We start from the raw sequence: 24,622 nt of genomic DNA, 5'->3' as shown, positions 1-24,622 counted from the left end.
TCCAGGATTATTTTTGTATTTTCCCTCAAATGTATAATTTTGAACCCTCCTGCTGTCTTCATTTGCAGGCACCAAAAATATTGTTTCCTTGTCTGAAAAAATCCAAAAATTCAGCAAAAAAATTCCCCAAAGTTTTGAAAATTTGCAAAACCTTCAGGAAGAAAATTCCACTAATTCCTTAAAAGTTTCCTTTAAGAGTATTATTTTTTAAAAATCCCCCAAATTTGGCAAGAAAATTCTTGTAAATATTTTCAAAAAATGAGTAAAAATCTTCCAAAAATCCTAAAAAATATCTAAAGTGATTACATATATATCAGTAAAACTTCTAATATTTTCTTTAAGAACATTCAGAAAAAAAATCAACCAAAATCCAGCGAAATTCGCTGGATTTTGGTTGATTTTTTTCCTGAATGTTCTTAAAGAAACATTTTTAGCATTTCTTTTTTTTCCACCAAAAAATGTTCTAAAATTTCCCGAAAATGTGGACATCAGAAGTTTCACCATGAAAATATATATATTTTTTTCCACATTTTTAAACTTTAAAACGGGTCAATTTTGACCCGCAGGACGACACGAGGGTTAATTAAAATGACTGTTTTGTTTTGACAAATCGAAACCAATAGAAAGTGATGAGTTTCTCTGACTTTCTAAAACGCACCTGCGGCGTCTTGGTGCCTCACTGCAGCGACACAACTCAAAAATACATCCATTCAGTAATAACCTTCTGTTTTAAGCTGTCAGCTTTGTGAAGACAGACATGTAAACAGGTTTGGGGGGGAGGGGCGGGGCGTTTCCCCCTTTGTAGTTTGGTCACGCTGCGCTGTCTGAATAGTACAAAGATTAAACCCAGATGACAATACAGGACACAATACGCTAGCTCCTGTTTACAAATAGCATCCATGCCTTTGACACCTACACCAGGCCAGCCATCAGCCATCTTCAGATCCGGGCTCAGTTACCTCAGCAACATGACTACATGGGTAATAAAAAGTGTTAATCAGTTGCTTGCTTGGTGTCAGCATTGTGTAATTTATTATAGCAGGGCCTTTTGTTGTCTCTAATTGGCGTTATCTGCTTTTATCTGCCACTTATATTGCTTCCTTAAAAGAAAAAGTCATAAAATCAAAGTTCACCAGCAGTGACATTTAACCTGACAATCTGAGGCACACAGACAATAGGACAATGAATTTTGCTTTGCAGTCGTGACCGGCGGATTGTGATGGTGTCTGTCTGATCCAGACAATGTTGTCCAGACAGACAGAATGGTGAGATAACATAAACACAGACATAACACTTCATTCACAAAAGCTCTATTCCATCACGGTTGTTTGGGTCAGTCACTTGACCATTATTGTCTCCTGGCAGTGTGAAAGCATGCCAGACCCAGCTCAGACTGCTTTCTATGCTGTTATTTCCCTAAAGGTCAGGCCAAGTGGGGTAGAGAGCGCCACATAGAAATGTTAACAACATGCTTTTTTTAGTTGTTTGGCTCTATATTTGGGACAATATATGTAAAGCTGATGGGGATTATCCGAGCTAAACAGCAACAACCCAAACATCAATGCAATTATTTTCACGCTTTTATTGCCAGCACTGCATGTCAGAGAGTAGAACCGTTACTGTTAACAGTGTGAGGTACAGGATCAGTTTTAGGAAACAATATGGACAACATGCTCGCAGCTCCACACCAACAGCTGTAAATGAGCTTTTGTTCAACTGCGTAAAGTCCACTTCAAACGCACTCATTTTCAGATTCCACACGATGTTAGGAGGCCAAGAAAGTGGTTCATCCAGAAGAATGCCGTGTGAGTGAGCAGGATCCCAGCTACCTGTGCTGAATGTGGCATCTTGGGGGCGTCATCAGACCACCAGCAGGGTGCTAAGACCGCATGGCACAGCACCTGTAAAGGATCACAGCACAACTTCAGTTAAAATTGCAATTTCTCTTTATGTTCTTGAGAAGACATGTTTTTGTTCTGCTGAATTTTATAGAGTTGTATCTATATTACAAAGTTGTGGACAGTTTTGCATAAAGATCTTTATGTAGACTTACCTGTATCTTCGAGGGCAACCGTGATGACCAACAATATATTCCTGGGCATGGCAGAACCGTCTGCAGAGTCCTCTATACCCACAGGTCCAGTACTGCATCTCTGGATCCTCGCCTGTAGATATTTCAATATCACTGATAAATACTGACTTACTGGTGGCAATAAATAATTGCATCTTCAAAATAAGTGACATTTTAAGTAGCTAAATGTTAAAGAAAACTGTAATAGTTCCACACCCCCTCAGAACCACACAAACAGGCCCAGTCTAACCACAATGCACCTTAAGCATTTTTCATGCCATGATTTGCTTGATTTGATCTCCCGCGGTAAGAAAACGGACGCGTTATTTGCTGCTTACCCTCCCCAACTGCCAGCATCAGGAGAAGCACAAGGAGAACCAAGCTCAGTCCCTTCATGTTTGGGTACCAATAAGCTTTCAGACACTGCTGTTGACAGGCTGATGCTGCATTTATACGGCATTTCAAGCACGGGGGAGGAGTCCGTCGTGCTCTGTCCAAATCACAATAACAGAGTATCGCTGAATGATGGGAGTCTGAGGGCTGGAGGTCAGGACTATAAGCTTACTCAGCTTAGTCAACAGCTGCATCCCCTTGAGAACTTGAGATTGCTTTTGAGCATTTTTACAAAGCACCATTCTGCAATTTTCTGTGCTCAATGTGCAAAGCAATAGTTTGTAGTGTGATTTAATGGTAGGAATTCTCTCTATTCTTCACCCACACAGAAATCTAAATGAAAAATGGACAGTTTTCTGGTATTGTACTTACATACGCCCCTATGGCTGGACAGAGGAGTAAACACTGACCACAAAGGACTCCTGCAAAAGTTGAAATCACAGGTGAAATACTATCTAATCTGTTTATTTTAGACACAGTAAGCAGTACAATTCTGTCTGTCCTGCTGTGTTTTCGGGGCTGCCCTCTGTTCATCCACTGCTCTCCACACATCTGAATATAGGCAGTAGTTCATGTGTTATTGCTGATGCTGTGAAACTGCAATCAAACTGCACAAAACACGCCGCCCCGGTGACGCAGGGAAGGATTGTTAACACAACAATAACAACACAAGGCATGTGCACACAGACATGTATTTGTATAGCATGCCCCCTAGTGCTTATGTAAAGATGTTTGTTTGCTTGTTTATTCTCTCGCTCACACACGCACCACTAATGGGAAGGAAAAAAAGGAGAGACAATCTGTGAATAATCAGCCCAAAGAATGTTTTTTCCAACAAAACCAGAAAACAAGTGAGCAGGAGAGGACTAGCATCAGTACAGTTGTTTGCATTCAAGTAGCAGGACAGTGTCAAATTAAAAAGCATTTTTCATCATACCCTAGGATCCTAGCTTTAATATTTAAAATAGTCAGATAGAGTTGTATTTTATATACATTTTATGGGGTTTTAATCCCTGTATTTAAACTACTCCGGTAAAATCACCTCATAAAACCAGATGATGGGGCTTAATTTCAATATTTAAACTGGTGAGGTTAGTTTGCAACACCAATCTTATTGTTCTTTGTCACAGCAGCTGTTGCTTTAAATGTGCCATATTTTTTTAATATTAATAATGGTGACTTGACTTGACATGATCTCACACTTCACGCTCCCTTTTCTTAAGAAATTGTAAAATTTGGATCAATGACAGATAATTACGGGTCCGAGCACCGACGGTGCCGAAGGACCCTATTGAAACTCTAGGGTTTCTTTTTTCTTCTTCTTCACTCTTTTCCCGTCTTTTCAAACTCCACTAAACATACCCCAAAACGCGTCAAACTTTGCATGAACATCAGGACAAACAAAAACATAAAACAAAGTCTCTCTCACAGGCTGACAAAAACTGTTTCCTATTTAAGGATGATGTAGACATAGGAGGGTAAATTCCTAATTGGAAACAACTATTTACATCAGCATTAGTCAATAAGATAAGAAAACCACAACAGACAGAGTGATTGTATTACCAGGAAACTGGGTTGAGTACAGCCAAGGGGGCTCTAAATGAAAAAACTCTTATTGGATTATCAACTCAAGGACAGAAAAATAGAATAACAAAGACCCAAAATTGCAAGCTAGGTAATGGTGAAAGGTTATGATCCTCACTGCAACAAAAGTAACTGGTGGCCTTAAGGGAACAAACAGCTCTTTGTTTGAGGAAGTTGATTTTATCTCTACCCACGGTTGGCATCAAAGCTGATCTCAATACCAGACACTCTTAGGGTTGAATCACTCCAGTGCTGAGCTTCCATATATTGTTTAGCCATAGGATAGTTCAAACTTAGAGTATAAATAGAATACAGCCTCTCTGTTTTTACCAAGGCCTACATAGAAACAGCAACAAATGCACACTATTCAGTACACATTGTGAGTGGTATTACACTTTATGAAACTAGAGATAGAACAGGTTTAATATGTGTGCAAATCCCTTAAAATGATTGAACATACCTTAAAAAAACTGCCCTTGTTAGACAAACGTCAAGTTTACAAGCAGGAAGGTAACTCCTGGCTCATTTTTTTCATGCTCTTCTGACTGCTCTGAAGGGGCTCACTGAAATAGAAAGGAAGTTTAATGATTATAAAATGTCGATGTTAACTGTGAGCAAAATCACAAGAGGCTTGTTATGCAACTTTCTGGTGCAGGGTGGCGACATATATTTTTAAATGCTGCTTTTTGCACAAGCGAAGAAGAGTCGGAAACTCTGCGCCTGCGCAGCCTTTACAGCTGCAGCAGCAGTCTCTGGTCTGCCCTATCATTCCAAGATGGCGGACCTCCTGGGTTCAATCTTAAACTCGATGGAGAAACCTCCAACAGTCGGCGACCAGGAGAGCCGACGAAAGGCACGAGGTACACGATGTATTACCTACACAACAACTCCTTATGTGTTAATTGGAGGCCGTTGTAATGAATATGATGGAATAATTAGAGGTATGAAAAAATTAAAAACAGAGCATTACTCATTCTGCTATTGGTCAGTTGAGCTTTCAACTAAGCAGTGTTGACTCGGGTTTAGCACCGCCTCAATACCCGCATGTGCTGCAGACTGCTGCCGACCACCGTCTGGACTACAGACAGCTGCTGTAACACAAACCTGTTAAAAACACTCTGTAAACAACCAGGGCTGCTGTAACTGCTGCGCCTCCTGGGGGCAACCTCAGAAATTAGGTTACCTCTGAGGGGTCACAGTGCTCAGCCTGTTTCCGCTCTCTTTTTAACAGGTGTTATTTCAATTCCTGATCAGTTTTAGCTAACTTATCTCTCTGCCGATGAAGAGATTTTTCAGAATATACTGCCTTTACTATTAGCCAGAGTTATGGCCATTTTAGTGAGCTACAGTAAGTAGATACAATAATAGTTTGTTCATTTTAGAAACAAATCCTAACTTTATAATTTATTGATAGTTTCCTTAAATACTTTGTTATAAAGTTACAACCAGCAGCTGTTTTCCTGTTATGTTCCATTTATATGTAATAAAAAGTGCAGTAACCCATAGATGTCATGTAGCTACACTAAATCATAGAACATTTGGAGGACCTCATCATATTTCCTGTTTGCAGATGTAGACTTTAAACTGTTGTTCCCAAGCACAGATTTGCAATACTGCTGCAATGCTCACTGGAGTATTGCCACAAACAAACTTTATCCTCTTTTAAGTTGTTGTGAGAACATATTCAGATCAATAAAAAAGATCAAATCACTTTAATTAAGTCAGTTAAGAGTGTACATACTAATAAAACATCAGAGAGTGTTTGTCAGTAGACACATGCAACAAATAATAGGATCTGAGTCACCGGATTTGAGGCTCGAGCCCCAAATGATCTGGTAATGTGGTTTTGGGATTACAGGATGTCTGTCTCTTGATTAGCCTTTTTGTGACTTAAGTCATTAAAGACCACAAGGGGACGAGAAGTAGCTGTAAGACCGGGCGATCTGTCTTTATAATGGAACCTGTGGCTACTCTCTGGCATGAATAAACCCAATGAAAACAAACTTGTGTTCTTCAAAGAGCAAGCCGCAAGACTCAAGAAGATGGAAGAGATGGAGAAAAGAAAGAAAGCAGAGTTCAGGAAAAAGGTGAGAGTTTAAGAGTTACATTCACATACACATTTAATGTAGTTCTGGCACTGAGTTGTTGTGACCTCCTGTCACTGTTGCTGATATTTATCTCTGTGGTTCCCTGAATGTCTTGTATAGATGGAGAAAGAGGTGTCGGACTTCATCCAAGACAGCTCACAGCAGAAAAGAAAATACAATCCTATGGGGAAGATTGAAAGGAGTATACTGTAAGTAGTTATTGCTTTAATTACTAGGGAAAATAAGCCTTTTTCACCACATGATCATACCCATGAGTGTTTGAATTTCACCTTTTCTTGTGTCACAGGCATGATGTTGCAGAAGTGGCTGGTTTGACTTCTTTCTCTTTCGGGGAGGACGAGGAGAGCCGTTATGTCATGCTTTTTAAGAAGGTCTGAATACTTTCTTATTCAGTTTTAGACATTAAAACCATCTCATTAGACTGAACTTATGAGGAGATAATTCTTGGGGAATGTGACGATATTCCACCTTATGCTATGGTAGGAGTTTGCTCCATCAGATGAAGAGCTGGAAGCCTATCGCAAAGGAGAGGAGTGGGATCCCCAGCTGGCAGAACAACGCCGCAGACTAAAGGTAAGACTGGATACTCTTCTGTGTTGTTAATACTGAATACACTCGTGTTTTTTTCTAGATGACAGCACCATATAACAATAAAACCAGTGCAATTACAAGTCTTTCTCTATTTTGACTCTTCTTGTCATTCATTTTATATATTATTATCAATAAGTATCTGAATGTAAACAGTGGTGTTTGTAAGCTGTCTAAAACACACCACCAGTTCAAAATATATGCCAAGGACTCTGGATGTAAAAGTTACTGTACACTTAAACATGATTTTTGTGCTGTGAAATAATTTATGTGGCTCTACTGTGATGAAAAAGTGGTGTTAATAATGACATATCTACCAAATTTCTAAACACTGGGCTGTCAAGGTTGAAAATGGTGCGAAACACCAGTTACTCTTATGATTCAGTTTGAACCTTGCAAAGCCAATGCCGAAATGGTAATTCACTCAAACTTCTTTTAAATCTCAAGGAATCATTGATGGCGATGTGATGTTGGGTGAACAGAGCGGTAATTAATGAGAAAACAAAAAGCAGAACAGAGTTAAAAGTAGGCTAGTTTGTAGGTTTTATATTGACTCACAGGTATAGTTGTGTTAAGTTTTAATGTTTATTGCACAAATGCTCCAGGTGTGTTTGAGGATAAATCTCAAGTATATCTCAAATAAAACTTGTCATTCTCATGCTATTTTCAGATAACCATCCACTTCATATATTTCAATATGTTTTGCTCGATAGTTTCGACCGGTTCTTTTGACAGTGATAGAAGTTGACCCCAAAACCACCCTGCAGACAGTGTGAAGCTGTGGAAATGCTCGCCCATCTCCTACACACCTGTCTCAGGAAACAGATGTGTATTTTTCTTAAGGGCTTGCAGTGACACTATAGTCTTCCACCACATTCGTATAAGCTCAACGGGACTGTGGAGGGGAAAATGCAGACATTTCCAGAGAGCTCTCTGTGGTGCAGGTGTGACAGATTTTATGCCACATTCCACTTCTCTCTGTCCAGGGAATATTACTGAGGAATTCATTCTTAACACATCCACACCTCCTTCCTTCTCAGCTCTGTGGCGACTTTATAGCATTTTTCTAAATTATGCAGCGGGTGGAATTAGACTCGGAGCACCGACACTGAACATAAAGGAATTCAATTACTGAAACAGAAGGTGAGGCAGGATTAAGGAAAGTGGCATTTAAAGTTTCATTAACTCCTAGACCACATTTCACTTTCCAGCCCGATGGTGTCTAATGATGCATAAGCCTACATTGAATTTCTCTCATGGTCTCTGACTTTCCTCTTTCCTGCAGGAACAGGCTGCACTGGAAGAAGCAGCATCCAGTCAGACGAAAACATCACAGGCATGTCCCAACTCCAACTACAGAGACAAGTACAGTCACCTGATCGGCACTTCAGCTGCAAAAGATGCAGCGCACACACTAGAGGCCAACAGGGCTTATGGCTGTGGTGAGTGTCGGTCTCAAAGACATGCTGCAGTACTTTGCCTCGCGCCGTTTCTCATCGTTCTGTTCATTCATAACTTTGGTCGTTCTCTGTCCCAGTGCCGGTGGCCAACAAGAGGGACACTCGCTCGATAGAAGAAGCCATGAATGAAATCAGAGCAAAGAAACGGCAGAAGCGAGAGGACGACACAGGGGCCCACGGCAGCAGCTCTTGAGGCTCTATTCTTTTTGTTGTTTTCTGTCTGCTGTCATGTGTGTGAGTGTCTGAGTGCATTAGTGTGTCTGTGTGCAGTCTGTGTGCACTCTGTGTGTCTCATTCATCTTAAAATGCAATATCCTGTACGTCACACATTTAAAGGTGTAATTTATACGACAGGCCTTGAATTTAGTGTTTACACCACTCTCTGACTGTGGTGACATTATGAAATCTTGTTCAGTGGGGGATGCTCAGGTGTGTCTGATCCAAGAGGTGGATTATTTTATCCGTTTGTTTAATGTTGGTGGTGAAGTTCTGTCAATTCTCAAGTTTCTTGCACACATGATTGGACCATTACAGTGGAAGAATCAGAAGAAAAAAATGTGTTGAGGTGTTCAGCTTCTTCAAAACACGTCATTTAAAAGAATTAAATTTTAGCTACCAGTGACATTTTTAATGCAGATGTGCATTTGCAGTCCTATGTCCAAGTTTTATGATTGAAAATATGGCGGATTATGAGCTTTGGCAGCACAGGATGAAAGCCAGGTTTTAGGAATGTTTAACTTCAATGTCCCACTGCCATCTCTTGACCAGCTTTTGGTTTGATTTGTTGATTTTTTTTTCCCTTAGTCTCAAATTGTTTGAGAACTTTCTAAAGTTGCTGGCATGCCATTCTGTCTAAACCCCATTTTAGAAAATACAATTTTGTTGATTTTTAGAAATATGTGATAAAGTCTGTGTTTTTCTTTGTTTCCATACATCTGCACTGACTGTGAATTCCTCTGTTACTCCAGCGTAAGTGTTTTATTATTAAGCTGTGTGATGGGCTGACAAAAGGCATCATAGTAGGGAGTAGGAGTACCAGAGATCTTGCTGGGATATGGGTCACCACATCTGTTCTTTTTGTCATCATCAAGCCATCAAGCTAGAGTTCTTTGGCATCTCCTAATATCTGTTTTAACATGGTTGCACTGTTTTATCCTCATGTGTATTAATAAACAGAGAAAAGAATTAGATTTTCACGTTTCGTTTCTGCTTTCAATATAACAGCCAATATATCCACAACTTCATCGTAAGTGCGACATAATGTTAAGTATATTTTTCTATTTACGTACTGACCACTGCAAAACTTTTTACTATTATGTAGAGTTATCCATTAGTTTGAGCAAAAAAATAAACAAAACAATCTCTGCAGCAATCTAAAATGTAACACAAATAGTAAGAAACCTCCTGCCATAGATGTCAAAGATTGGCAGTCGTCTTATGTGCTGAATCATTTAATACAGTAACATAATACCTAACCAATTTTAAAAATGTATCATTCTATCATTTATGTAAAAAGACTAACTAGCTGACTTTATGTTGAGCTAATAACGTTATGCTGTATTGCTATGGCGCTTGCTGTAGCACGAGCTAGCTAGCCATAATTCTTTGCTAGTGTCGACTAAACATCCGTGTGTGTGTGTGTGTATATATACATATATATATATATATATTCATTTGCAAAAACAGGTAACTCCAATTTATAAATTTTCAGAAAACGATTTTTTTTATTGTTTACTTGAGATAACACCAATAATTTATTTTTTTCTCTATTTTGTCATGTATTTTTCTGAGTCAAATCCACTCAACTTCAGTTTGATTGATATAATCTCAAGTAAACAAAAGTTTTCTGAAAATTTATCAAAACAGAGTTACCTGTTTTTGCAAATGAACTCTTTTGTTTTTGCTCCCATTTTTTATGAGATGAACTAAAAGATCTAAAACTTTTTCCACATACACAATATCATCATTTCTCTCAAATATTGTTCACAGATCTGTCTAAATCTGTGATAGTGAGCACTTCTCCTTTGCTGGGATAATCCATCCCACCTCACAGGTGTGCCATATCAAGATGCTGATTAGACACCATGATTAGTGCACAGGTGTGCCTTAGACTGCCCACAGTAAAAGTAACATACTTGTATGGGTCAAAATGTCTCCATCGGATTCTTTCCTTACATTTAGTTCTATAGTTTCACTGTAGTCCATTACATCCTAATTACCCTCTAAATTAGTTCAGCTAAGCATATTTCTTGTCTACATATTACGTTGATGTTGAAAATATAAACATTTTTAAAAACAAAATAGACATACACTTTTAATTTTTATATTTTTAATACCTTTATTTGGCATTTCTTCCACTTAAATGAAATTATTAATGCAGGACCATTACTTGTATTATTATTATAGTGTTGAATTTCTAATTATATATATGAGTAAACAGCTAAATATTTCCTCCACCTCTGTTTTGGGGTCATTGTCTGCTTTATTTTAGCGTGATGCGTTCACTGCTCTGTCATCTCTGTTTGTCTCCTGAAGAAGGCGCCATAGATTAACCAAGACAAACGGTGGATTTCTTTTTTTTTTCTTTTTTTATATCCGTTTCACACTGTCCTGCAGTTTCTGTCCTGCAGAAACACATATTTATTGCGCGTTGAGTACTCAGTCACGCACATGTAAAAAATGAAGTCCACGTTTTTCTTCTTTTCCATCATTTGGTTTGCAGCTGCAGAGTTAAAACCCCGGAAAGGTAAGACCAGACCCTGCTGATGCTTATTCTGTCCTGATCAAACGTGTGGGGCTTTAAATGTGGACAGGCGTGAAAATGTCACTCAAATAAGAAAAGTTTGCTCGGACTGCGCTACATTTTCAATCCTCTGTTGCTCCAAGCACAACGTTGGTGTCTTGTTGTGAAGTTTATTTTCTTAATACTGTCACAGAAGACTCTCAAAGTTTAATCCTGCTTTGCTAAAAGGTAGTGAGAAGAAGTGGAGTGAGTTGCATTTGCAGTTTTGCATGTTTTAGCCCAGTTTGCATTACTTCGAAGCTGTGGAAGATGTTTTTTGCGCACGTGAAAATGCCTTTAATTTTTGTCGATCGCTTAATCTGCGCCATATGCGTTTCCTAATGGCTCATCCTTCTCATTCTTGACACCCAGGCTCCTCCGGGGTGGTATGTACTTTTAAAGACAAGACATATAGCCCAGGAGACAGTTGGCATCCCTATCTGGAGCCTTTCGGCTTCATGTTCTGCATGCGCTGCGTCTGCACAGAGGTAACTTTACCAAACTAAAGGAATATTACACTGAAATATGTGGTTGTGGTTGAACTTTAAAGGCACCTCATGCTGTTTCTCTGTCTCTTAGACGGGCCATGTGAAATGCAACACAATCAAGTGTCCCACTCTGCCATGTGAGAACCCAGTAGCTGAGCCTCAGCAGTGTTGTCCAAGATGCACAGGTAGACTGTCCTTGTTCTGAACGCCTCATCAGCTCACAGAGAAGAAATTCTGATTTTACAGCCTCCTGTTATGTTCGACATGTCCTCCTCAGATGAACCCAGGATCCCTGCGGGGCTGAGAGCCTCGGTGAAATCCTGCAGGTATAATGGAAGTATTTACCAGCCGGGGGAGACCTTCACTAAACACGACCTCTTCCCATTCAAGCAGAGCAACCAGTGTGTTATGTGCACATGTTCTGTAAGTTCAATCTAACTTGTTGCTTTTGTTTTTAGTCAGAGTGCTTTGTTATTGATCTGAAATAAAGTTCAGATACAATTTAGATATATAAAACTGAAAGAAATTGAAAGGAATGCAACAACTAGCAGGATTTTCAGATGTTTTCCAGTGGTGAATGCGCTTGCAATAAATAACTATTCGTCAATTCCTCATAATCCTCCTTTGAAGCACTGCCAGCACAACATACTAATGATTAAACATGAAACTTTAAAGTTATTACCACAACATCCTTCCAAAGATTTGAAAATATATTTGTTTTCTAATATTGCTTCATATTAGAAATATTTAAGAGGCTTTACACTTTCCGATCGACAAGCATTCATTATATGTGTGTGTTGTGTTTTTGATGTACATGTAATTTTGCTGCATATTTGCGAAGAGTCGCTCTCCCCGCTGAGTGAGAGCTGTTATTGTTGTGCAGTGAAAGGGGAAATGCGTCGTTAAATTTCTGTTTTTTCATACTGTAGCCGGTGAAAAACATCTGCTTTGGTTTGTTTGTTGGCTTTACTTGGTTGTGATTGACAGATATTGGAAGTGGAACGAAAACTGACACAGGCTATTTGTTTTTCTTAAAAGGTCACGTTATGTGAGAAGTTGATTTAATAAGCTGTAGAGTATGTTTTGGTAACAGATGTTTCCAGGTGTGCAAGATGACAATACAAAACGGTAAATCTAACAAAATGATTCCCAGTATGCATGTTAAATCAGTATTAATAAATGTTAATCCTTTTACACTTGTAACTTGTATTATTGTCACAATGCAGAGTTTTGTTTATCAATGCGACATTCGCTTCTGTGTGATTCTGATTCAGTGCAGTTTTCAACTTGGAATACTCTTCCATCTTGTTTTTCTCATGGCATGGCTTGGGGCTGGTGGTTCTCCCTCTCTTTTCACAGAATGGAAACATCTTCTGCGCTCTGAAAACATGCCAACCCATCACCTGTTCCTCACCAGTTTCAGTTCCAGATACCTGCTGTTTGGTGTGTAAAGGTAGTCGAACTCCTCCAAGCCGAGAAAATGCCTTTATTCTGTTTCCAACCTGAAGTAATAGTTTTCAGGAATTTACGACTCAGAGGACAGCTGAGCAGTGTGGGTGACTGATAGGGGTGTTCTCTAATGAGGGTGTTTTCCAAAGATATATTTATCACAGTATGGAAATGGATGCAAAAACACACTGAAAATGAATGTTTGTTCCCCTTTAATGTGATAAATCAGGCTAAAAACAGAAAAACAACACAGTAAGATCATATGATTACACAATTCCAATGAAAGTCAGCCACTTCTTGTTATACAATAATAACAAATGATATTCCAGCACTAATGAAATTGCTGCCATTTTTATCCACCGTAGTCACTTTGTCCTTCTCTTTCTCTCTTAGATCATGGCTCCAGTGGATCCTCATCAACCGAGGATGGAAACCAGCAGCTGAACAGAGGCGTTGTACGTTCTTGCTCTTGTCATAAGCTGTGAAATATGTGTGAAATATAACTTTAAAAAATATATTTAACTGTAGTGGAAAGTGGTGTTATTTGCACTGCAGGGGACAATCGAATCAGTTATTTTTTCCCGTAAGGATCCTCAAATTCATTTGCTCAACTTCACTTCACATTATTCTAATTGTTTCTGTTTCATCCATTTCGCTGTGATCGTTAAAGACAAGATCCACGGACCATGTGGCTCAGTAATGGGACTGCAGGATTTTGCTTTTGTTCTGTTTGAGCTGCTGAAAAGCTTCGCAATGTCGGCATTGATTCAGATATCAGAGCCAAGCTTTGAACGTCGATGATTTAGTGACTGATGTGATGCTCTTCCAGCTACCACTCGGAGATGCAAGTAAAGCCAACAGCTGAATAGATGAAGAGTAACCAGATTATTTTTATTTCTGTGTTAACAAAAGAGGCATTCAGTTGACCAGTGTTCTGGCGAGCAGAACAGGGTGCGGTCCGACCGGGCCACTCCCCCCAGGGTCAAGACTTCTCCCAGAGGCCTGAGCCTTAGTAAACTTAACCTCAAAGGGGCTTCGGAGACCACTGTGAAGATTTTGTTGCAGAGGAAGCACCAAAGAGGTGAGACGTCGTCCAAACAAAGATCACTTATAGGTATTTGATTTTATAGGCATGTTCCTCACAAGTTTACGATTGTTTCCATATGCAGCAAGATGCTCAGATGTTTTCCATTTCTCTCAGCGTGTTTGTACAATGGCAAGACATACTCTCATGGAGACATGTGGCATCCAGTTTTGGGGAAGGTCCTGGAATGCATCCTGTGCACTTGCACTGACGGCCTCCAGGACTGTAAACGCATCACATGCCCCAGTCAGTATCCATGCCAACACCCTATGAAATCAGCGGGAAAGTGCTGCAAGACATGTCCAGGTAGTCAATCATGGCTCGTAGCACAATAAACTGTGATAGGATGTTGATTGGCTGTAAACATCATTCACCCAACTTGTCTCTGTTTTGTTTTCTCCAGAGAGTAAAGCTGAAAGTAACCAGACCCAGTGCTATCTCGGATATAAAAATAACCTCCTGGTGTATAAGGTAGATTCATCGCTGAAAGTTGACTCACCCAACACAGTCAGGATCATTGCTGTTGAAAGACAAAGTACTGCAGAGGTTGAAGTACAAGTATGGAACACCGTAGAAGGTACTGTACCATATTTATGGACTGAAATTTACTCACGCAGTTTCTTGCCAAGAGTTAAGGGCAATTCATGGTTTCAGCATACCAATGTAAACATGGACAGCAGACAGACATAGTAGCATATAAAAACTGGACTGTAGCACTGTGTCAAAGTACAGTGGGCAGACATAGCACAGGATTTGTGGAGAATTGTAAGTGTCCCACTGTGTTTGGGCACCATCAATGGAAAACAGCTATGAATCATAGTACCTCCAAAGTCCAGCAGGTGACAACCTCAAGTAGAACACTTCTAAAGATGAATTGTAAAGGTGTGCAAGACCAAGAATCTCCCTGAATCTGAAATGTTGTCAAGCAGGAGCATTGAATCTACGTTTCGGGCCAACATTGAAACCAAATATAAAGCGCTTGTTACAACTGATGTAGACTAAATGTTGGCTTTTCAATGGTAACTGACAGTGAATCAGTATTTTTGAACCCTCGTCATTCAGGAGTCATTCTAAGCTACATTTTGGTTAAATATTGAAACGTTGTTAATAAGACGATCTTTATTTTAGCATTGCCTAAAAAACAGTATGTATCTGAATTTTAGCTGCTCTAGACTTGACATGATTTGACACAATTTGCTCAACATATAAGAAGTTACTCCACCAGAACTTTCCATAAAGTTGCCTTTAAAGGTCCCGTATTCTGCCTCGTTTCAGCAAATTAATCAAAGTCTCACATGTCTTCACATTGTGTGTTTCAGTTTTTTAGCTCTAAATATTAAAAGATGGTTAATTTCACAATGATAGTATAACTCCAGGTTTTAGGGATGTTCTAAACAAGCTGTTTTGCTCTGAAAACCAATGAGCTGCTGTTGTTTCCACCTTCTTCAGGAAGAAAACTGTTTAAGCTCAAAGACTATTGATTAGCTAGATGTTCAAAGCACCAGGGTTGAATTTTTACTGGATGTTACAGCTGGGAGACTAGGTGTGGTAGTTCTTCAGGAATAGCAGAAGCAAAAGTTTTCTTATAACAGCTTTTATTTCTACTCCAAGTTTACAACAATCAGAATACACAATAAAATGGATTTTCACTATATCAGACCTACAAAACCAGTCTCAAAAACATCAGAATATTCCAGCAAATATGTACGTAGTAAATACAACATCCTTAAAATTTTGCATATTTTGGTACATGTCCATCTGTGCAGTGGGCTCCACATGCCCCTCATGGACTTGGACTGAAATTAGACAAAATCACACAGATGTGGAAAACATAAAAACGTCTTTAGATGTGAAAATTGATGCCACTCATTTAAATGTATGTTCAATATCGGGCTACAGTTAGCTGTTGCTTAGCATAGCTTAGCAGCAAGACTGGAAACAGCTAGCAAAGAAATAGTCTTTCCAACAAATACATATGACGCAGTGTATTCACTAATTTTAGAAGTGATGGTTTGCGGATTTTAAGCCATGTCAACCATTTCTCCATGTTTCTAGTCTTTATGTTAAGCGAAGCTAACTACCTCCTCACTTTAGCTTTATATTTAATGTAAAAACAAAACAGTGATATTAGATCTTTGAACTTACTCTTGCCACCAGTGGGAATAATGTTAAATGTATTGATTTAAGAAAAATACCAAGCATTGCTGCCTCACTGTTTGATTCTCATCTGAGTTCTTCACTTTTACAGGCGCTTTACAATTAATGGAAATTGGTGATGTTCAAAGAAAAGACATTGTGGATCATCCAGAAAACTACACGTTGCTTACAACACTTGATGAAGGTTTGTTCTTTAAATGGTTCTGAGAAAAGAATATGCATGATGCTTTTATATGTTTAGAATCTGGAGAATATTATCTTCTGTGTTTTTAGTGTCAGATTTATGACTCTAGTTCTTTTTCAGAGACGTGGAAAAAATTTAAGGACGAGGGAGCAAATCTGAGCAAAGCGCCTCAGACCACAATTTGTGAAGACGGCATTCGAGAGATGGTGACTTTCTTAAACCCCAAGCAAACTGAAGGCCAATGTTCACCGTAATAGTCCGTCTTCATGTCAGTATTCTCAATAACACACTCTCACATATGTACTTAAAGCTCACATGGTGTATTTGGATGCCATTCTTGTGAGTGGAATTTTTCATTTATAATGTTTTTCTTATCAGTTAATTGATACATAATTGTCCATCATGTTTTAATCATCACAGACTTTCTTGTAAATTATTAGGTTGAACAACACAGACTGTAGCTGCGTGTTTGACAGTTGCCTTGGTCAAAAACTGCACTTGTAATAATTCAGACATTAGTAGATTTGATGGATGTCATTGGAAGCACTTAACAAAATATGAATGTGGAGTATAAAGCTCAGAGTGTCCTCATCCGGTTATAAATCTCAGGGTGGGGACTTCATAAACTCATTTTTATGTGCATTTATAAAGTGATAGATTACGTTGTGGGATCAGTATTTCTCAAACAAACATTTGCTTAACTATGAGAAAGTACTTTGTATTTTTGAATCTGTTTGGCAAGGGACCGCATTTTGTTTAGAATGTAAAAGGTTTTTTAAGGATGTTATGATCGACATATTTATTGTAAATACAAGTTGAGGTTTTGTCAGTCACCTTATTTAAAGTGTATTGTATTATTTCTTTGTATATATATTTGACTGTTTAAAGGCTTTTTTCCGTGATGTAGCCGGAGGCATTATGTAGGAATAAATGCACAGCAACTTCACAACTGTGTATTGTTTAGTAAGGAAACAGAGCTTATTTCTCTCTGATGTCAAATAAAGACCTACTGTAGCTATTTTTAAGCAGCTGCAGGATTTGGTTTGTTGTCATAGTCTGCCATTTTACAAACTCCACATAGGCTAATTGTAATCTTTCAGTGGGTATAGTCGATGTAACTGAATGCACTCTGTAAACTCAGCTCACAGTTTTAAACTATAAAGTTTTGTCAGGTTTCACACCAGTGAAATATTCGTCTGATTCGTTTCTGGCTGTTGCTCAGAGTCAACCACAGTAAAACAGTGGGAATACGAACTTGAGACAAGACGAGTCTCGGTGCTCAGAGCGGTCTTTAGAATGATTTGCTGATTCATCAATGGTGTGCAGGCCGGCTACAGCACAGCAATCCCAACACTGTAATCGCCCGAAGGCTTCCATTAGACGGAGCTCCGGAAGGCTGGATAAACTGTGGAAATGAAATGTTATCGGAGGCATGAAAATCAAAAGCAGAAGCTGAAGCTTTCATCACCCCTAAAACTCTCTCTCTCACACACACACACCATAGTTTCCCAAAACCAGTGTTTTCAAATCACTTATCTGCCACTGTAGCTTCATAAGACAACAATGTAATCAGTCTACTTTCCCCTAACAATTAAACGCTCGATAAATGTGATTTTTACTGGCCCATATGTGCCTTAAATGTCTATTCTGAATCTTTTATTGTTTACAGTGGGTGAGAATAGAAGAGCTGAGAACATCTTCGGTTGTATGTGCCAGTGAAAGTTTCAGAGCTAGAAGCTGGAATACTTTCCTGAGTGTTGACAGGATTAATTATTAATCTGTCTAAAATCACACATGATATAGATACATATATAGTTCACTAATGGGGTAATTATAGTTGAAGCCAATGGGAAAACCAACATTAAAGCAGCTATAGTTTGTGCTTTGTATATGAACAAAACACTATTTGGTGTTGGTGTTACTCAAATGAAGCCACAGGGAATCATCATCTGACTCTGCAGTTCCTCTTAGCTCTGTGGAACTTCATACTTTATTTGAGTTTATTTTTTGGTCGTTCTACCCATAATTTTGTTGTTTTGGTTCACTTCTAACCTGCTCAGCATCGAAGAGACAAGACAGACAAAGTGACTAAATGGAAAACATAATGATGCATATGTCAGCTACTGAGCCAGATAGTTTTACTCAGGAGCTGGTAGAGACCAAAAACATAACGAAGAGAATGAATACTGGACTTGGATTCACCAGGCAGTCAGGAACTTGGCTCTAAATGAGTGATAATGTCATTTTTGTCTTAGTTGGAGACATAAATAATTTTACATGTGACCTCAAATGCTGATTATTTTCACAACTTGTGTCTGATGCCCCAAGTGGCCAAAATTGTTACTGAAAAAATATCTTCTTATGGCATGCAAAATTTGCAATGAAATTAAAAAATAATAAAAAATAAATAGACGGCTTTCTGACAAAACTGACAAGATCAGATTTTTATATATTAGCAACTAACATGAGAGCGCAGTTTGAAATGAATACCACATTTTCTGGATCCTTGTTTTTGCTCTTCGATGGTTTTTAATGAGAAACACATCTCTGGTTTAATGTTTTCAATTTCTGTTGTGGAGACTTCGCTATTGTTATCATCTGAGGGATGACTGCGCTGTTTGGTCTAAATGTAGGCCAAGAAACTGAAGGGCGTCTGCATTTATAAAAGACAGAGCAAAGGAAGCAGATAATAGATAATAATTAGACCAGAGCAACCGCAACACAAACTATTCAAAGCAGTGTAGCTTGGTCAGGGAAATATTAACATGCAAAGAATGGATGTAAGTGAGATCTGTGAGAGCAGCTACAGTCTTTTTGCTCAGCAGCACCGTGTGCAGTCTTTCTGCAGGCCCTCTTGATCAACAGGTGTCAAATTATCACTGTGGTTCCCATGACTCAGTGTGCAACTGCAGATTTGGTAGACTGAGTGGGCGCTCCAGAATAATATTGCTTCCCTTCTCTGTGAACTCCCGACATGCTCGCTCTGTCCCCTCCCCTCAGACAATGACTCATTGTGTTTCTTTCACACTTTGCGCCAGACAGCTCTGTCCATCTCTCACTAAAGGCATGAAACAATATTTTGAAACGGACGCACTTCCCTTGCATGCCTTCATTACTCTCACAAAAAAAGCCTGTCATATTTTTGTGTTCGTGGTTGGACCCGACAGTTTGCAACACTCTCTCTTAGTTGCTCAGAGATTCTGTTCCAGTCAAAAGGATGAGAAAGGGGCGTTCTACTTTACTGCTGCCAACTTAAATTGGCAGCATTAAACCTCAGTTTCCACATTGTCATTTCCCCATGCAGGTCATTAAAAATGATCATCAGATGTTCAGATTTCTCAACAGTCATCCTTTAGCTGCATGTTTTGACATCGCTGGCTGTCACCTTTGATGGAAATCCTATCAGAGCACATTTTGTGGATGTTTGAATTCATCTCGTGGGCTAATTCAGTTATGCATGCTTAGTCTTGGCTCTGGCAATTGTAACAGCTGGGGGCAGTCACTAGGTATAAATCATACAGTTGGTGAGCTCTCTGTGTATGTGTACTCCACCCCGCTGCCCGTGTAGACCGGATTCAGTGGGAAGTGAAGAAAATGTGAGACTGGGGGTCATGACTCGGCCCAGCACTGGAGGCACTTCTTGGCCAAAATTGTGATATTAACAAATCTGTTTGGCAGTTGTTTCATATGCAACTTCCTTTGTGAGAAAGTCAGAGAACATCGATTCACGCATGCTGCAGAAAACACCGCTTGGGTAGTGTTAACGCTCACACAGGATTATTGCAGATTAGGTTTTTGTAGCTCGGTAGTAATCACATTCTGGAGTGGTGCAAGTGAAAGCAGCTGAGTTGCATTAATTTCAAAAAAGTTCAATAGGATACTTCCCTAATCTGCCACAGCAAGTAGTCCATCGCAGATGCATACAGTGTTTGTGAGGAACTGAAGCATTGCAAATCAATCAGGCAGTCTTTTGATTCAAACGGAGCCAAATTGTGTTAAGTTAATTAAGTCTGATAGATGTGTTTGCTTTCATAGCTGATTAAGGTGCTCAGCAGAACCCCCGAGTTTATACTTCATCAAAATACTTCCGAAATCTATCAAGGGCTCTGTTTTTTACACCCTTACCCTCTCGTTAATTAAGTTGGCCCTGATCATTTTAGCTGATGATTGGAGTCCAGCCAAGAAAGCATGGACAATACCAGGCTACATGTCATGAACACTTTAGTCTAGATCCTTTTACCCCAAGCGGCTGAGCTTAAAGGTCAACATTTTAAACACATGCTTGTAATGACTGTAAACTATTTAAGGCAGACCACAGCGAGGTCTTTACTTTTTTCGCAACCTAAGACAGAGCGACAACAACTTTACAGTTACGATCTGTAATTAATCATGGCCTCTTTTCCGATGTCAGCCAGAGTATCTGAAACCTTTCCAGGATTACATGATAAGTGTGTTACAGTTCAATTGTCCATCAAAAGAAATAATGAATAGGTCCAGTCTGCAGTGAACTCATTTGGCACTTGAGTAATGAGGAGTGTTGATGAGGTATTCAGGCCTGTTCTTCCTGAGCCAAATCTGGTGTCTGAGTCTCCACAGGGTTATTCTCAAAGCTTAACTGTTGGCCCTCAATTTGAGAGTCAAACAAATCTTACCCAAACATTTCTCCGACTTGATTGCCGTGATGACTGCTCCAGATGTGAAACTGTTTTGTGTTCAAACATACGGGGGGGAAAAAGCACATATAGGCATATAAACACAGAATTGTCTTGCCGAAGACGCAGACAATCAAAGCCTTTCTTCACCATGTCTTTTGCTATTTTGCTTTTGGGCAGAGAATCCTGCTCTGCTGCCAGATTTTGTTATATCACCAAGAGCATGGATGAAATGTGTTTTCAGTTAATAACTCACCTCATCAGTTTTTCACGGTAAGAGCAAACAAGACTATAGGGGAAGCAGAACTAAGCCTTTCTGTCTGTTTGTTCTGTGTTCATGTTAATGTGAAGAAGAGCCCAAGAAAAATTAAAACAGGCATGATTGCAATGTAACTTTCCTTATTTGCAGAACATATGTGAACTGAGTAATTATCTCCAGTTTGGCAGCGATCTGTCATATTAATAGACTGTTTTCACTTCTTCAGCTTGCATGCCGCCAAGAGGCCAGTAGGTGTAAATCTCCAATGCTGTCATTGCAGATAGCAGTGTTTGAAGTGATGTTTCACACGTTTGGAAAAACCTTTTAAGAGCGTTTGCACACATTTTACACATTAGGCTGAGTACTAATTTCCAACCGTGATTACACTCCCTTGATATGCACATGGACTGTTGTGGAGTTGAGGTAATTAAACTTCTTTTCTGGTCTGCTGGAGTCTGCTTGGAAGACTTTGTTCCTCTGTGCAGTATCTCATCCTTATGTAGTCCGTGCATACACATTACTGCTGAGCATGCACACTACTGCCCTTGCAGCCTAGTTGCTGTGCAGACTGTCCACAAGGACACAAACTTTGGGGTAAAAGTGGAGGAGTATGCGCTGAGTCTTGCAGACTTCAAAAGATGACGAAATTTACATAACATGGACCCCTCGCATACTCATATGGACAGAATAAACCTGTTTTTATACTACTGCATGAAGCTTAAATTTGAGTACACTTTGTCCATGTGCTCACTATGGTACCCGGGCAATAGCGCACATGCTTAAAACACGTGCAAAAGATGCAGATGCTGATTTACTGTGCAAGTAAGAGTCTCCGAGAGCTCTCAAGCAAACAATAAGCAGCATAATAACAACAGCCATGTGTGTGTGGTGTCTGCAGCTGCCTGTTTGTGCATCCACAAGGGAGTAAAATCAAGGTTTAACTACGAAAATGGTTGTGTGAGGCCTTCAGTGGTTGTAGGAGACCCCACCCTGAAGTCTGAAGCAACCACTATGGTGTCACAGTGGTGTCATCTGGGTTGCCTCAGTTGGTGTTAAAAAAGTTCAGATTTGTAAGAACAAAATTTTTCCACCAACTGGGCCTATGGAGTTTTAATGCACTGTTGGCGTTTGCTATCAAGTTGCATCATGGGAAGTGTAGGACTAAATGTTGAGGAATCTGAGTCCATTTGTAATTGACCTGTTTTCTCACTTTCTCACAGTCCTGATGTGTTGCACTCCAAAAAAAACAAACAAACAAAAAAAAAAACTGGTGTGCTCGCATAAAAATACATGTAGTTGGAGAATATTTGTTTATATCTATGGAAAGCAACAGATTCTTGCATAATTTACTGTAAAATTTCACTGATTGCCTGATCAGACTAAAAAGAGAATCTGAGCTGCTTTTGGATTTACTCCTTTGATTTTTCTGCTGAATTCTTTTAGGACAGTAGAGAAAAATGCAGTGGAGGTGTATGTCGAAGATTATTGCGATACCTGAAATTAAATGGTAACACAAGTAAACCTCTAATTTGATTTAACTGAAAAGAAACAAAACATATATGTTTAAACGTGGCAGGGAGCATGGAGGTACGCCTTCATAAACGCTTCCAAAGAAACACAAGAAAAGAGAAGGTGAATATCACAGAAAAACAAACAAAAAACCTGATGGCCATCTATTACCAGTTATGTAATTCTTCACCATGCACGTGGGAGAGAATTTGTTCCCTAAGGTTACTTAAGAGTTTTGCAAGTCTGTGATGAGATCAGTGAATGCCTATAATGTTCCTGGAATATAACAGCTATTAAAGTGACTGATCATTGCCCAGAATCATGGAAAAGTAACACCCAACAGTACGTGTCAATGTTTTCTATTGCATCAAAGATTTCCTTCATGAAATAACTGCTCTTATGCAACCGTAGACGCTTGTACTAATCATTATCACATCAAAATTACCTTGTAACAGCATTCTGGTCAGGCAAAGTAGATTCATGCCAGGACTCATTGGCTGAAGAACAAACTCCGTCATTTTACTGAACCCAACAACAAATTCTCAGAAGGCCTATACTGAGTTGCACTCAAGCCCAGAGGGAGCAGTAAAAGTCTTACAGAGAAATACAATAATACACAAATTTGATAGATTTAAATTACATTACGCGTCACGGATTTCTAGCAGCTGTGGTGTCCGGTACTGTGGGATATCGTTGAAACACAGCTCTGCCGAGTGGAACTGAGCTCCAATGAATTGGAAAACAGTATTTCTGTTGTGTGTCTTCCATTTGGCACAGCCTCCTCATTACCATCAAATATACCGTGAGAGATGAAAAGACCCCAATCGGAACCACAGACTGGAGTTCAGGTGCTCACCTGATGGCATCAGTCAGAAATATGCCGATTGTTTTCAATATATGAAAGTATTTAGAAGAAAAAAGTAGCTTTTAATATTAAATTAGACCACATTGTCATATAGTGTCTGTAAACTACTCATAGGGCTGTATATAACAGTTGAGATTTTGTGGCTCTACTGCACTGTTATTTAATGACCACAAAGTAAGTGTTCTCATTCGTGTTTGCATCACCATGTGCATGATTTTGGTCATTGTAAAAAAATCTAAACAAGTCATTCGACGGTTAGCTTTGAATAATAATTGAATATCAAAGCTGTTTTCGGGGTATCTCACAATGATTTTTCCAACAATTCTGAAAGAAAAGCAGGTCATAATATTTAAATGAAACACAATGACATTATAATATGACAGTGACGAGATGCAGTAGCCGCGAAGTGTCTGCTGGTGGTGTAAGTGCATGCAACACACACATTATTCATCATTCAATACATGCAGAAGTGGGAAATATCCAAGCATGAATGTAGAAATGGTGCATCCCAGAGTTCCAACTGATTTATTCCACTGAGGCTGAACCTGCATTCCACATCTGCAAGCTGCTATCAAGACAAATAATGGAAATCAGATGACCGAAAACACCATGAAATCAAAAAGGGAATGAACAACTGAAATAAGTCACGCCAAGAGATACAGAACAGCTTGTATGCTATGCTTACACTAATATCACACATGGCATTTCACGTTTTGGCACAATATCACGTTATAATTTGAATTGCTTGGGTCACAATGAACCGACGAGGTCCGTTCAAAATTACAGACAACCACATGAAGCTACAACAAATACTCACGTTTCTGTCTGATACAAAAAGATTACAGCTAATTCAATCAAGGATGATTCACAATAAAAAGTCCACCATTACCACAGAGAATACTCGGGTCAAAACAAATGTAAGAACTATTTTAAAATGCCTGCAGGCTTATACTGCATATATTAATTTTGTCTGAGATTGAACAAAATAC

At 39.2% G+C, this 24,622-nt stretch overlaps 2 protein-coding genes and 1 long non-coding RNA gene across 5 annotated transcripts; 2 read left to right on the top strand and 1 right to left on the bottom strand.

Moving 5' to 3' along the window:
- Window positions 1-2,466: 2,466 nt before the first annotated feature.
- Window positions 2,467-5,146, bottom strand: LOC110948845 (uncharacterized). Its single transcript, XR_002595548.2, has 4 exons — window positions 5,019-5,146; window positions 4,509-4,611; window positions 2,837-2,886; window positions 2,467-2,561 (listed from the first exon to the last, which is right to left on the bottom strand). It is a non-coding gene; the product is annotated as an uncharacterized LOC110948845 (long non-coding RNA).
- Window positions 4,765-9,394, top strand: spag7 (sperm associated antigen 7). The gene is made up of 7 exons (XM_022190577.2): window positions 4,765-4,908; window positions 6,068-6,135; window positions 6,256-6,344; window positions 6,443-6,527; window positions 6,640-6,729; window positions 8,030-8,186; window positions 8,282-9,394. The coding sequence occupies exons 1-7, from the start codon at window positions 4,824-4,826 to the stop codon at window positions 8,395-8,397; spliced, it is 690 nt and encodes a 229-aa protein (XP_022046269.1). The 5' UTR covers window positions 4,765-4,823; the 3' UTR covers window positions 8,398-9,394.
- A 106-nt stretch (window positions 9,395-9,500) lies between these two features.
- chrdl2 (chordin-like 2) lies at window positions 9,501-17,373 on the top strand. Of its 3 annotated transcripts, none has more exons than XM_022190576.2 (11): window positions 9,501-10,950; window positions 11,359-11,474; window positions 11,566-11,659; window positions 11,752-11,897; window positions 12,834-12,927; window positions 13,317-13,378; window positions 13,836-14,004; window positions 14,125-14,313; window positions 14,411-14,584; window positions 16,256-16,348; window positions 16,469-17,373. In XM_022190576.2, exons 1-11 carry the CDS (start codon window positions 10,884-10,886, stop codon window positions 16,600-16,602), a joined length of 1,338 nt encoding a protein of 445 aa, XP_022046268.1. In that variant the 5' UTR covers window positions 9,501-10,883; the 3' UTR covers window positions 16,603-17,373. The 3 variants fall into 3 exon arrangements, with proteins under 3 accessions (XP_022046268.1, XP_022046267.1, XP_051793749.1); XM_022190575.2 differs by having other exon boundaries at window positions 13,836-14,037; XM_051937789.1 differs by having other exon boundaries at window positions 9,501-11,474; window positions 13,836-14,037.
- The last annotated feature ends 7,249 nt before the right edge of the window (window positions 17,374-24,622 follow it).

The sequence above is a fragment of the Acanthochromis polyacanthus genome, chromosome 17, assembly GCF_021347895.1.
Source record: "Acanthochromis polyacanthus isolate Apoly-LR-REF ecotype Palm Island chromosome 17, KAUST_Apoly_ChrSc, whole genome shotgun sequence".
NCBI lineage: Eukaryota > Metazoa > Chordata > Actinopteri > Pomacentridae > Acanthochromis > Acanthochromis polyacanthus.
The sequence above is the reverse complement of the archived record's forward strand: the minus strand, read 5'-3'. Positions and strand labels throughout refer to the sequence as shown.

Excerpts from the sequence above, each read along its gene's own strand:
- spag7 (XM_022190577.2), top strand. The coding sequence starts at position 4,824 with ATGGCGGACCTCCTGGGTTCAATCTTAAACTCGATGGAGAAACCTCCA. Across the intron at positions 6,136-6,255 it reads AAGCAGAGTTCAGGAAAAAG|ATGGAGAAAGAGGTGTCGGA; the intron begins GTGAGAGTTTAA and ends TGTCTTGTATAG. Across the intron at positions 6,345-6,442 it reads AAGATTGAAAGGAGTATACT|GCATGATGTTGCAGAAGTGG; the intron begins GTAAGTAGTTAT and ends CTTGTGTCACAG.
- chrdl2 (XM_022190575.2), top strand. The coding sequence starts at position 10,884 with ATGAAGTCCACGTTTTTCTTCTTTTCCATCATTTGGTTTGCAGCTGCA. Across the intron at positions 13,379-13,835 it reads AGCAGCTGAACAGAGGCGTT|AGGCATTCAGTTGACCAGTG; the intron begins GTACGTTCTTGC and ends TGTTAACAAAAG. Across the intron at positions 14,038-14,124 it reads CAAACAAAGATCACTTATAG|CGTGTTTGTACAATGGCAAG; the intron begins GTATTTGATTTT and ends CATTTCTCTCAG.